General features: G+C 38.9%; 1 protein-coding gene across 1 annotated transcript in view; it reads right to left on the bottom strand.

Annotated features, from left to right (window-relative positions):
- Positions 1–11,864, bottom strand: part of dhx36 (DEAH (Asp-Glu-Ala-His) box polypeptide 36) — a 77,643-nt gene extending 65,779 nt beyond the window's left edge. The window contains exon 1 of the mRNA XM_067994922.1: positions 11,581–11,864. Within this exon, the coding sequence (XP_067851023.1) occupies positions 11,581–11,790 (210 nt within the window). The 5' untranslated portion in view covers positions 11,791–11,864. The remainder of the gene's footprint in view (positions 1–11,580) is intronic.
- Positions 11,865–13,736: the final 1,872 nt, after the last annotated feature.

Genomic DNA, 13,736 nt, shown 5'->3' with positions numbered 1-13,736 from the left:
TATATTTAAAAATGGAGATAGATGAAGTCCAGGGAACTATACACCAATTAGCTTAACGTCAGTGGTAAGAAAGATAATGGATTCTTTACTCAAAGATGTAATAGAAAAACATCTCGAAAACAAAAATATAATAAAGAATAGTCAGCATCGACTTCAGAAGGGAAAGTCATGCTTGACCAACCTTAATGAATTCTTTAAAGAAGTAACAGAAAGAGTAGACAAGGGTAATGCAATTGATGTAGTATATTTGGATTTTCAAAAGGCCTTCGATAAGGTCACTGTAGACTCATGACTAAGGTCAGAGCATACGGAGTCAGGGGACAGATAGCAGAATGGATAGCAAGCTGGCTACAAAACAGAAAAGAGAGTAGGGGTAAAGGGTAACTACTCAGATGGCAAAAGGTGGGAAGTGGTGTTCCACAGGGATCGGTGCTGGGACCACTGTTGTCCGCTTTAACAATCTGGACTCGGGAATTGGAAATACAATTTCAAAATTTGAGGACAACACGAAATTGGGGGTGTAGTCAATACAAAGGAAGAATGCATTAAAATGCAAGAAGACATTAATAAACTTGCAGAATGGGCGTGTAATTGGCAAATGAATTTCAATATAGATAAGTGAGGTGGTGCATTTTGGTAGAAGAATAAGGAGGCCACATGCTACTCGGAAAATAAAAGTCTAAATGGGATAGAGGAACAAAGGGATCGGGGGGGTAAAGATACACAAATCACTAAAAGTAGCGACGCAGGTTAATAAGGCCATAAAAAAGGCAAAGCAAGCACTGGGGTTCATTTCTAGAGGGACAGAATTGAAAAGCAGAGAAGTTATGTTAAACTTGTATAGGAACCTTGGTTAGACCACACAGTTCTGGTCTCCATATTATAAAAAGGGTATAAAGGTATTGGAGAAAGTGCAAAAGAGATTCACAAGGATGATGCCAGAACTGAGAGGATATACTTATTAGGAAAGACTAAAAAAAGAAAAAGCTAAGGGGTGGCCTGATAGAGGTCTTTAAGATAATGAAAGGGTTTGATAGAGTAGACGTAGAGAAAATGTTTCCACTTGTGGAGGAGTCCAAAACTAGAGGCCATCAATATAAGATAGTCACTAATAAATCCAGAGTTCAGGAGAAACTTCTTTACCCAGAGTGGTAGGAATGTGCAACATGCTACAAGGAGATGAGGCAAATAACATACATGCATTTATTTTAAGGGAAGTTAGATAGCATAAACGCTGGCATAGACCAGTTGGGTCGAACAGCCTGTTTCTATGCTGTAGACTCAATGTAAATATAATCTTAAAATTAGAGTTAGGCCATTTAGGAGCAAATTCAGGAAGCACTATTTCACACAAAGTGCAGCAGAAATCTGGAACTCTCTCCCCCAAAAAGTGCGGATGCTGGAACAATTGTAGCTGTCAAGACCGAAATAGATAGATTTATTAGGTAATGGTATCAAAGGATATGGAGCAAAGGCAGGCAAACGGAGTTCAGGTGCAGAGCAGTGATGATCTAACTGAATGGCGGAGCAGGCTCAAGGGACTGAATGGCCTACTCCTGTTTCTGATGTTAATAAAAATTATAATACAACGATTCTTAATTAAGCAGAATTTAATTAAGTATTTCTACAATTCAAATGCAATCTGTGCTGGGCACAGTTAGTCAAACCCAGTTAAATCGATGGGATGAAAACCTTCTTTTGAAAACTGTAACGGTGCTAAGCAAGCACAAAACCATCAATACTTTTGCAGTAAGATCTCAGTTTCACTTAGAGATGCTCATAAGACTTTAAGATAAGACGTTAATCCGAGGCCCCATTCGCCCTCTCCGGTGGATGTAATAGATCCCATTGGAACTATTCGAAGAAGAGTAGGGGAGTTCTCCTGCTGTCCTGACCAACATTATCCCTCAAGCAACATCGCTTTCAAAAAAACAAATTGTCTGGTCATTTATTTTGTTGCTATTGTGGGATTTTGCTGTGCACAAAATGGCTGTCGTGTTTCCTTGCATTACAACAGTGATTACGATTCAAAAATATTGTCTGTGAAGCACTTTGAGACGTCCTAGGCTGGTGAAAGGAGTCATATAACTGCAAGTTTATTCTTTCTTTTCTCTCTTTAAGACTGATGAGATTGTCACACTTGTGTAGTAGGGGAGCAGCCTGACCGGCTGAGTGTTTCCAGCATTTTCTGTTTTTATTTCAGATTTCCAGCATCCGCAGTATTTTGTTTTTATGCTGGTCACCTTGATCACTCAGCGAGTTTAGCCAGTGAGTACCTGAGCCATAGAGGCCACCAAGGTCCCAGGTTGAGTCAGAGTGTATCCCGAGTTAGTTGATCTCAGTCTAGGTGGCAATGGTGGTACAACAATTGGCCTCAGTTGGATTCTCCCTTGGATTAGGGAGAACAAACGCCACTAGGATTCCTGCTTCTGATGACTATCCAGAACCCCTGCTGGAAATGTGTGTGTGGATATCATGTATGGACAGGATTGGGCCTGGCAGTGATGCCCCTGCAGTCAAAATAAAAAGGGTGGCGCTGCCAATTCTAGAGCCTCCTGGATGTCAAGGAGCATACAGGGTAAGAAAAGGCAGAAAAGGAAATTCACTGAGAACTCAATACTGCAGAAAGCCTAGAGAAGTATAGAAAGTGCACAGGTGAAATTAAAAAGGAAATTATGAAAGCAAAGAGAGCGCATGAAAAAATATTGGCAAGTAAAATCAAGGAAAACCCAAAAGATGTTTTATAAATACATTAAGAGCAAGAGGATAACTAAGGAAAGAATAGGGCCTATTAGAGACCAAAAAGCTATGTGGGGAAGCAGAAGACGTGGGTATGGTTCTTAATGAATACTTTGCATCTGTCTTCACAAAAGAGGGAAGATGCAGACATTGTAGTTAAGCAGGAGGAGTGTGAAATACTGGATGCGATAAATATAGTGAGAGAGGAAATATTAAGAGGATTAGCATCTTTGAAAGTAGATAAATCACCAGGGCCGGATGAAATGTATCCCAGGCTGTTAAAAGAAGCAAGGGAGGAAATAGCAAAGGCTCTGAGCATTATTTTCCAATGCTCACTGGATACAGGCGTGGTGCCGGAGGATTGGAGGACTGCTAACTTTGTACCGTTATTTAAAAAGGGAGCGTGAGATAGACCGAGTAATTACAGGCCAGTCAGTCTAACATTGGTGGTGAGCAAATTATTGGAATCAATTCTGAGGAACAGGATAAACCACCACTTAGAAAGACACAATGTAATTAAGGATAGTCAGCATGGATTTGTTAAGGGAAGACCATGTCTGACTAACTTGATTGAATTTTTTGAGGAGGTAACAAGGAGGGTAGATGAGAGTAATGCATTTGATGTAGTCTACATGGATTTTAGCAAGGGAAAGTGGCAAATTGGATCCAAAATTGGCTCAGTGGCAGGAAGCAAAGGGTAATGGTCGATGGGTGTTTGTGTGACTGAAAGGCTGTTTCCAGTGGGGTTCCGCAGGGCTCAGTACTAGGTCCCTTGCTTTTTGTGGTATATATTAATGATTTTGACTTAAATGTAGGGGGCATAATTAAGGAGTTTGCAGATGATACAAAAATTGGCTGTGTGGTTGTTAGTGAGGAGGAAAGCTGTAGACGGTAGGAAGATATCAATGGACTGGTCAGGTGGGCAGAAAAGCGGCATAGAATTCAACCCGGAGAAGTGTGAGGTAATGCATTTGGGGAGGCAAACAAGGCAAGGGAGTACACAATAAATGGGAGGATACTGAAAGGTGTAGAGGAAGAAAGGGACCTTGGAGTACATCTCCACGGATCCCTGAGGTAGCAGGGCAGGTAGATAAGGTGGTTAAGAAGGCATATGGAATACTTTCTTTTATTTGCCGAGGCATAGAATATAAGAGCAGGGAGATTGTGCTGGAACTGTATAAGACACTAGCTAGGCCACAGCTTGAGTATTGCGTACAGTCTGGTCACCACATTACAGGAAAGATGTGATTGCATTAGAGAGGGTACAGAGGAGATTTACGAGGCTGTTGCCAGGACTGGAGAATTTTAGCTATTAGGAAAGATTGGATAGGCTGCGGTTGTTTTCAAGGAACAGAGGAGGCTGAGGGGAGATTTAATTGAGGTGTGCAAAATGATAAGGAGCCTAGATAGAGAGGATAGGAAGGACCTATTTCCCATAGCAGAGGGGTCAATAACCAGGGGGAATAGATTTAAAAATGTTTTCACTCAGAGGGTGGTGGGGGTCTGGAACTCACTGCCTGAAAGGGTGGTAGAGGCAGAAACCCTCATCACATTTAAAAAGTACCTGGATGTGCACCTGAAATGCCGTCACCTACAGGGCTACGGACCAAGCGCTGGAAAGCGGGATTAGGCTGGGTTGCTCATTTTCGTCCGGCACAGACACAATGAGCCAAATGGCCTCCTTCTGTGCCATAAATTTTCTATGATACTAAACAGCTTGCAGAAACTCGCTGTTGCATGTTGAATTGTCATTTGGTCAAGGTAACTTAGGGCGACTTACACTTGTGGGATCGTATCCCAGCAAGGAGTTAATGTTTGATAGTAAAATTAAATAAATCTGCAACACCAGTAGAAAGCTTAAGAAGGTAGGAAGTGTGAATCCTGGACGTTTATTCTCAGAAAATTAAACCAGATACACTGGAGGGGATATCTGGTCACTTACTAACATTCTCTAATTAACAACCCCTATATTGAAACCATACTAGGGGGGTGATTTTAAACCCGAAGAATGGGTGGGTTGGGGGCAGGAGGGAGTTGAAAATAGTTGTTTTTTGGGTCGCAACCGCAAAATGTTTGGACTTTGCATTCCCATTGGGAAGCCTGTACTTTTATGCGCCGACGTTAAACCTCAAAATAAAGCCAGGTTGCAGTCGCGATATCTAAAACACCCCACATCCTCTGGTGCAGTTAGCCCTGATCTACAACAAAATCGGTCTGCTCTGAAAATAAGATGATTTGGGGAGTACCAGGACTGATATGTGGCGCAAATGTTACTTGTCACTTAAGTGCATAACCACCTCTCCATGGCATTACCATCGCCAAGGCCCCCACCATCAACATCCTGGGGGGTTTCCATTGACCAGAAACTCAACTGGACCAGTCATAAAGATGACATAGCTACTAGAGCAGGTCAGAGGCTAGATATTCTGCAGCAAGTGGCTCATCTCCTGAGCCTCACAGCCTCTCCACCACCTAGAAGACACAAGTCAGGAGGTGTGATGGAATACTCCCCAGTTGCCTGGATGGGTGCAGCTCTGACAACACTCAAGGAGCTCGACACCATCTAGAACAAAACAGTCCGCTTGATTGGTGTATTTATTGTTTGATGTAAATATTAATGCCTTGAGTCATTCAGTATTTGTATTATCAGTGTATTTATTGTTTGATTGTATGCATTCCCTGTGTTAGTCAGTATTTTATTATCAATGTATTTATTGTTTGGTGTATAAATTAATTCTCTAATATATTCAGTATTTGTATTATTGATGCATTTATTGTTCAGAAATTAATTCCCTGAATTATCCAGTTTTTGTATTATTGCTATATTTATTGTTTATATATTAATTCCTTAATACATGCAGTATTTTTTAAAATTCGTTCATGGGATGTGGGCGTCACTGGCAAGGCCAGCATTTATTGCCCATCCCTAATTGCCCTTGAAAAGGTGGTGGTGAGCCGCTTTCTTGAACCGCTGCAGTCCGTGTGGTGAAGGTTTTCCCACAGTGCTGTTAGGTAGGGAGTTTCAGGATTTTGACCCAGCGACGATGAAGGAACGGCGATATATTTCCAAGTCGGGATGGTGTGTGACTTGGAGGGGAACGTGCAGGTGGTGTTATTCCCATGTGCCTGCCGCCCTTGTCCTTCTAGGTGTTAAGAGGTTTGGAAGGTGCTGTCGAAGAAGCCTTGGCGAGTTGCGGCAGTGCATCCTGTGGATGGTACACACTGCAGCCACGGTGCGCCAGTGGTGGAGGGAGTGAATGTTTAGGGTGGTGGATGGGGAGCCAATCAAGTGGGTTGCTTTGTCCTGGATGGTGTCAAACTTCTTGAGTGATGTTGGAGCTGCACTCATCCAGGCAAGTGGAGAGTATTCCATCACACTCCTGACTTGTGCCTTGTAAATGGTCGAAAGGCTTTGGGAGTCAGGAGGTGAGTCACTCACCGCAGAATATCCAGTCTCTGATCTGCTCTTGTAGCCACAGTATTAATGTGGCTGGTCCAGTTAAGTTTCTGGTCAATGGTGACCCCCAGGATGTTGATGGTGGGGGATTCAGCGATGGTAATGCCGTTGAATGTCAAGGGGAGGTGGTTAGATTCTCTCTTGTTGGAGATGGTCATTGCCTGGCAATTGTCTGGGAGATGGATCATCCACTAGGCACTTCTGGCTGAAGATGGTTGCAAACGCTTCAGCCTTGTCTTTTGCACTCACGTGCTGGACTCCGCCATCGTTGAGGATGGGGATGTTTACAGAGCCTCCTCCTCCCATTAGTTGTTTAATTGTCCACCACCATTCATGACTGGATGTGGCAGGACTGCAGACCTTTGATTTGGTCTGTTGGTTGTGGAATCGCTTAGCTCTGTCTATATCATATTGCTTCCGTTGTTTGGCATGCATGTAGTCCTGTGTGTAGCTTCACCAGGTTGGCACCTCATTTTTAGGTACGCCTGGTGCTGCTCCTGGCATGCTCTTCTATACTCCTCATTGAACCAGGGTTGATCTCCTGGCTTGTTGGTAATGGTGGAGTGAGGAATATGCCGGGCCATAAGGTTACAGATTGTGCTAGAATACAAATCTGCTGCTGGTGGCCCACAGCGCCTCATGGATACCCAGTTTTGAGCTGCTAGATCTATTCTGAATCTATCCCATATAGCACGGTGATAGTGCCACACAACACGTTGGATGATGTCCTCAGCGTGAAGACGGGACTTCGTCTCCACAAGGACTGTATGGTGGTCACTCCTACCATTACTGTCATGGACAGATGCATTTGCAACAGGTAGATTGGTGAGGACGAGGTCAAGTAAGTTTTTCCCTCGTGTTGGTTCACTCACCACCTGCCGCAGGCCCAGTCTGGCAGCTATGTCCTTCAGGACTCGGCAAGCTCGGTCAGTAGTAGTGCTACCGAGCCACTCTTGGTGATTGACATTGAAGTCCCCCACCCAGAGTACATTCTGTGCCCTTGCTACCCTCAGTGCTTCATCCAAGTGGTGCTCAACACGGAGGAGGACTGATTCATCAGCTGAGGGAAGACGGTAGATGGTAATCAGCGGGAAGTTTCCTTGCCCATGTTTGACCTGATGCCATGAGATTTCATTGGGGCCGGAGTCAATGTTGAGGACTCCAAGGGCCACTCCCTCCTGACTGTATATCACTGTACCGCCACCTTTGGTGGGTCTGTCCTGCCGGTGGTACAGGACATACCCAGGGATGGTGATGGAAGATTCTGGGAAGTTGGCTGAAAGGTCTGATTCTATGAGTATGGCTATATCAGGCTGTTGCTTGACTGGTCTGTGAGACAGCTCTCCCAATTTTGGCACAAGTCCCCAGATGTTAGCGAGGAGGACTTTGCAGGGTCCGACTGGGCTTGGTTTGCTTTTGTCGTGTCCGGTGCCTAGTGGTCCGATGCCGGGTGGTCCATCCGGTTTTATTCTTATTATGACTTTTCGTAGCAAGATTTTACAACTGAGTGGCTTGCTAGGCCATTAAGATTAAGAATCAACCACATTGCTGTGGTCTGGAGTCACATATAGGCCAGACCAGGTAAAGGCAGCAGGTTTCCTTCCCTAAAGGACATCAGTGAACCAGATGGGTTTTAATGGGTGGCCACCATTACTGATACTAGTTTTTTTTTATTCCAGATTTTTATTTAATTAATTGAATTTAAATTCCCCAGCTGCTATGGCAGGATTTGAACTCATGACTCTGGATTACTAGTCCAGTAACATAACCACTATGCTACCATACCCGGGTTATAATGATATATATTTATTGTTTTTTTATTAATTTCCTCAGTATTTATATTATTGCTATATTTATTGTTTATATATTAATTCCCTGGATTACACAGTATTTATATTATTCACATATTTATTCTTTATGTATTACTTCCCTCAGTATTTATATTATTGATATATTTATTGTTTCTATAATTCCCTCAGTATTTATATTATTGATATATTTATACATTAATTCCCATGTTATTGATATTTATTGTTGATATATTAATTTCCCATAGTATTTATTAGATATATTTATGTATTAATTCCCTCAGTATCTGTGTCAGCAAGGTATTTATTGTTTATATATTAAGTCTCCCAGTAATTGTATTATTGATGTATTTATTGTTTACATTGCTCTCAGTATTTGTATTATTGACGTATTAATTCCCTCACTATTTGTATTATTGATATATTCATTTATATATTAATTCCCCTCAGTATATGTATTATAGATGTATTGATGTATTAATTCCCCACAGTAATTGTATTATTGATATATTGATTTATATATTAATTCCCCTCAGTATTTGTATTACTGATATATTGATTTATGTAATTTCCCTCAGTATTTGTATTATTGATATATTGATTTATATATTAATTCCCCTCAGTATTTGTATTATAGATGTATTGATTTATGTATTAATTCCCTCAGTATTTGTAGTATTGATATAATCATTTATATTAATTTCCCTCAGTTTTTGTATTATTGACAAATATTAACTTATATATTAATTCCCCTCAGTATTTGTATTATTGATATATAGATTTATATACTAATTCCCTCAGTATTTGTGTTATTGATATATTGATTTGTATACTAATTCCCCTCAGTATTTGTATTATTCATATATATTAATTTATATATTAATTCCCTCAGTATTTGTATTATAGATGTATTGATTTATGTATTAATTCTCTCAGTATTTGTATTATAGATGTATTGATTTATGTATTAATTCCCCTCAGTATTTGCATTATAGATGTATTGATTTATGTATTAATTCTCTCAGTATTTGTATTATAGATGTATTGATTTATGTATTAATTCCCTCAGTATTTGTATTATAGATGTATTGATTTATGTATTAATTCCCTCAGTATTTGTATTATAGATGTATTGATTTATGTATTAATTCCCTCAGTATTTGTATTATAGATGTATTGATTTATATATTAATTCCCTCAGTATTTGTATTATAGATGTATTGATTTATATATTAATTCCCTCAGTATTTGTATTATAGATGTATTGATTTATGTATTAATTCCCTCAGTATTTGTATTATAGATGTATTGATTTGTGTATTAATTCCCTCAGTATTTGTATTATAGATGTATTGATTTATATATTAATTCCCTCAGTATTTGTATTATAGATGTATTGATTTATGTATTAATTCCCTCAGTATTTGTATTATAGATGTATTGATTTGTGTATTAATTCCCTCAGTATTTGTATTATAGATGTATTGATTTATGTATTAATTCCCTCAGTATTTGTATTATAGATGTATTGATTTATATATTAATTCTCTCAGTATTTGTAGTATAGATGTATTGATTTATGTATTAATTCCCTCAGTATTTGTATTATAGATGTATTGATGTATGTATTAATTCCCTCAGTATTTGTATTATAGATGTATTGATTTATGTATTAATTCCCTCAGTATTTGTATTATAGATGTATTGATTTATGTATTAATTCCCTCAGTATTTGTATTGATATATTAATTTATATATTAATTCCCTCAGTATTTGTATTATAGATGTATTGATTTGTGTATTAATTCCCTCAGTATTTGTATTATAGATGTATTGATTTATGTATTAATTCCCTCAGTATTTGTATTATAGATGTATTGATTTATATATTAATTCCCTCAGTATTTGTAGTATAGATGTATTGATTTATGTATTAATTCCCTCAGTATTTGTATTATAGATGTATTGATTTATGTATTAATTCCCTCAGTATTTGTAGTATAGATGTATTGATTTATGTATTAATTCCCTCAGTATTTGTATTATAGATGTATTGATTTATGTATTAATTCCCTCAGTATTTGTAGTATAGATGTATTGATTTATGTATTAATTCCCTCAGTATTTGTATTATAGATGTATTGATTTATATATTAATTCCCTCAGTATTTGTATTATAGATGTATTGATTTATGTATTAATTCCCTCAGTATTTGTATTGATATATTAATTTATATATTAATTCCCTCTGTATTTGTATTATAGATGTATTGATTTATGTATTAATTCCCTCAGTATTTGTATTATAGATGTATTGATTTGTGTATTAATTCCCTCAGTATTTGTATTATAGATGTATTGATTTATATATTAATTCCCTCAGTATTTGTATTATAGATGTATTGATTTATGTATTAATTCCCTCAGTATTTGTATTATAGATGTATTGATTTGTGTATTAATTCCCTCAGTATTTGTATTATAGATGTATTGATTTATGTATTAATTCCCTCAGTATTTGTATTATAGATGTATTGATTTATATATTAATTCTCTCAGTATTTGTAGTATAGATGTATTGATTTATGTATTAATTCCCTCAGTATTTGTATTATAGATGTATTGATTTATGTATTAATTCCCTCAGTATTTGTATTATAGATGTATTGATTTATGTATTAATTCCCTCAGTATTTGTATTATAGATGTATTGATTTATGTATTAATTCCCTCAGTATTTGTATTGATATATTAATTTATATATTAATTCCCTCAGTATTTGTATTATAGATGTATTGATTTGTGTATTAATTCCCTCAGTATTTGTATTATAGATGTATTGATTTATGTATTAATTCCCTCAGTATTTGTATTATAGATGTATTGATTTATATATTAATTCCCTCAGTATTTGTAGTATAGATGTATTGATTTATGTATTAATTCCCTCAGTATTTGTAGTATAGATGTATTGATTTATGTATTAATTCCCTCAGTATTTGTATTATAGATGTATTGATTTATATATTAATTCCCTCAGTATTTGTAGTATAGATGTATTGATTTATGTATTAATTCCCTCAGTATTTGTATTATAGATGTATTGATTTATGTATTAATTCCCTCAGTATTTGTAGTATAGATGTATTGATTTATGTATTAATTCCCTCAGTATTTGTAGTATAGATGTATTGATTTATGTATTAATTCCCTCAGTATTTGTATTATAGATGTATTGATTTATATATTAATTCCCTCAGTATTTGTATTATAGATGTATTGATTTATGTATTAATTCCCTCAGTATTTGTATTGATATATTAATTTATATATTAATTCCCTCTGTATTTGTATTATAGATGTATTGATTTATGTATTAATTCCCTCAGTATTTGTATTGATATATTAATTTATATATTAATTCCCTCTGTATTTGTATTATAGATGTATTGATTTATGTATTAATTCCCTCAGTATTTGTAGTATTGAGGTATCTCCTGTTTATATTAATTCCCTGGATGGTCCAGTGTGTTCCTGCCGGTGTGTGGAAGGACCCGAGGCCTCCTCCTCACTCACCTCATTCCTCTCCTGGTCCTTGCTCTTCTGGCCCTGCCGCTTGGAGTACCACAGCCCGATGTCCCTGCCTTTCAGGTGGCCAGGATGCCGGCCCCTGCCTCTCCCGCCCGAGGACGCTTCCCATCCCCCGGCGGCGGAGGAGGAAGAAGAGCTGGAGCCTCCGCCTCCGCCTCCGCCTCCCCGCCAGTCTCTCCGGTAACCCGAACTCATGGTTTCGGCACCAACACCCGCTCAGAGCCGGGAACCGAGCAACGAACAGCCGCACCGGGGGGGAAAACAGCGCCGCGCGGCCTGATGGCGTCACAAGCAGCCGTCCATTAGTACATGACGTCACAGACAGCTCAGACCACATTGCATGAGTCACCATCAGGCCCCATAATCCCATTACAGCCCAGTAAAGAGCACTGCATGTACCCCCCATACAGGAATAATCCCATTACAGACCAGTAAAGAGCACTGCATGTACCCCCATACAGGAATAATCCCATTACAGACCAGTAAAGAGCACTGCATATAACCCCATACAGGAATAATCCCATTACAGACCAGTAAAGAGCACTGCATGTACCCCCATACAGGAATAATCCCATTACAGACCAGTAAAGAGCACTGCATGTACCCCCATACAGGAATAATCCCATTACAGCCCAGTAAAGAGCACTGCATGTACCCCCATACAGGAATAATCCCATTACAGCCCAGTAAAGAGCACTGCATGTACCCCCATACAGGAATAATCCCATTACAGCCCAGTAAAGAGCACTGCATGTACCCCCATACAGGAATAATCCCATTACAGACCAGTAAAGAGCACTGCATATAACCCCATACAGGAATAATCCCATTACAGACCAGTAAAGAGCACTGCATATAACCCCATACAGGAATAATCCCATTACAGACCAGTAAAGAGCACTGCATATAACCCCATACAGGAATAATCCCATTACAGACCAGTAAAGAGCACTGCATATAACCCCATACAGGAATAATCCCATTACAGACCAGTAAAGAGCACTGCATGTACCCCCATACAGGAATAATCCCATTACAGACCAGTAAAGAGCACTGCATATAACCCCATACAGGAATAATCCCATTACAGCCCAGTAAAGAGCATTGCATATAACCCCATACAGGAATAATCCCATTACAGCCCAGTAAAGAGCATTGCATGTACCCCCATACAGGAATAATCCCATTACAGACCAGTAAAGAGCACTGCATATACCCCCATACAGGAATAATCCCATTACAGCCCAGTAAAGAGCACTGCATATACCCCCATGCAGGAATAATCCCATTACAGACCAGTAAAGAGCATGGCATATATCCCCATACAGGAATAATCCCATTACAGACCAATAGAGGGGACTGCGTATATCCCCATACAGAAATAATCCCATTACAGACCAGTAGGGAGCACTGCATATACCGCCATACAGGAATAATCCCATTAGAGACCAATAGAGAGCACTGGATATGCCACCATATGGGAGTAATCCCATTAGATTCCAGTAGAGAGCACTGGATATAAACCCATACAGGAATAATCCCATTAGATACCAGTAGAGAGCACTGGATAGACCCCCATACAGGAATATTCCTATTAGAGACCAGTAGAGAGCACTGGATATACCCCCATACAGGAATAATCCCATTAGAGAACAGTAGAGAGCGCTGGATATACCACCATACCGGAATAATCCCATTAGAGACTAATATAAAACACTGCAAATTACTCCATACAGGAGTAACCCCATTAGAGATCAATATAAAGTATTGGATGTACCCCAGAAGTACTTTTTGGAATGTAGTCACTATTGTAATGTGGGGTAATGTGGCAGCCAATTTAAGCACAGCAAGGTCCTATAAAGAGCAATGTGATAAATGACCAGATAATTTGTTTGAGTGAAGTTGGTTGAGGGGTGAAGGACACCAGGGAATTCCCCTGATCTTCTTGGAAAAGTTCCTCGGTTTAACGTCTCATCTGAATGACGACACCTTCAACAGTGCTGCACTCCCTCAGTACTGCACTGAACTGTCAGATTATGTGCTCAAGTCACCGGAAGTGGACTTGAACCTTTGACCTTGTGACTCAGAGGCGGGAGTGTTGCCATGGAGGAAGTGGGGCCATTTTCCAATGGCCATTTTCA

Source organism: Heptranchias perlo, chromosome 13 (assembly GCF_035084215.1).
Source record: "Heptranchias perlo isolate sHepPer1 chromosome 13, sHepPer1.hap1, whole genome shotgun sequence".
NCBI classification, from domain to species: Eukaryota; Metazoa; Chordata; class Chondrichthyes; order Hexanchiformes; family Hexanchidae; genus Heptranchias; species Heptranchias perlo.
This window is presented reverse-complemented; position numbering and strand designations above follow the sequence as displayed.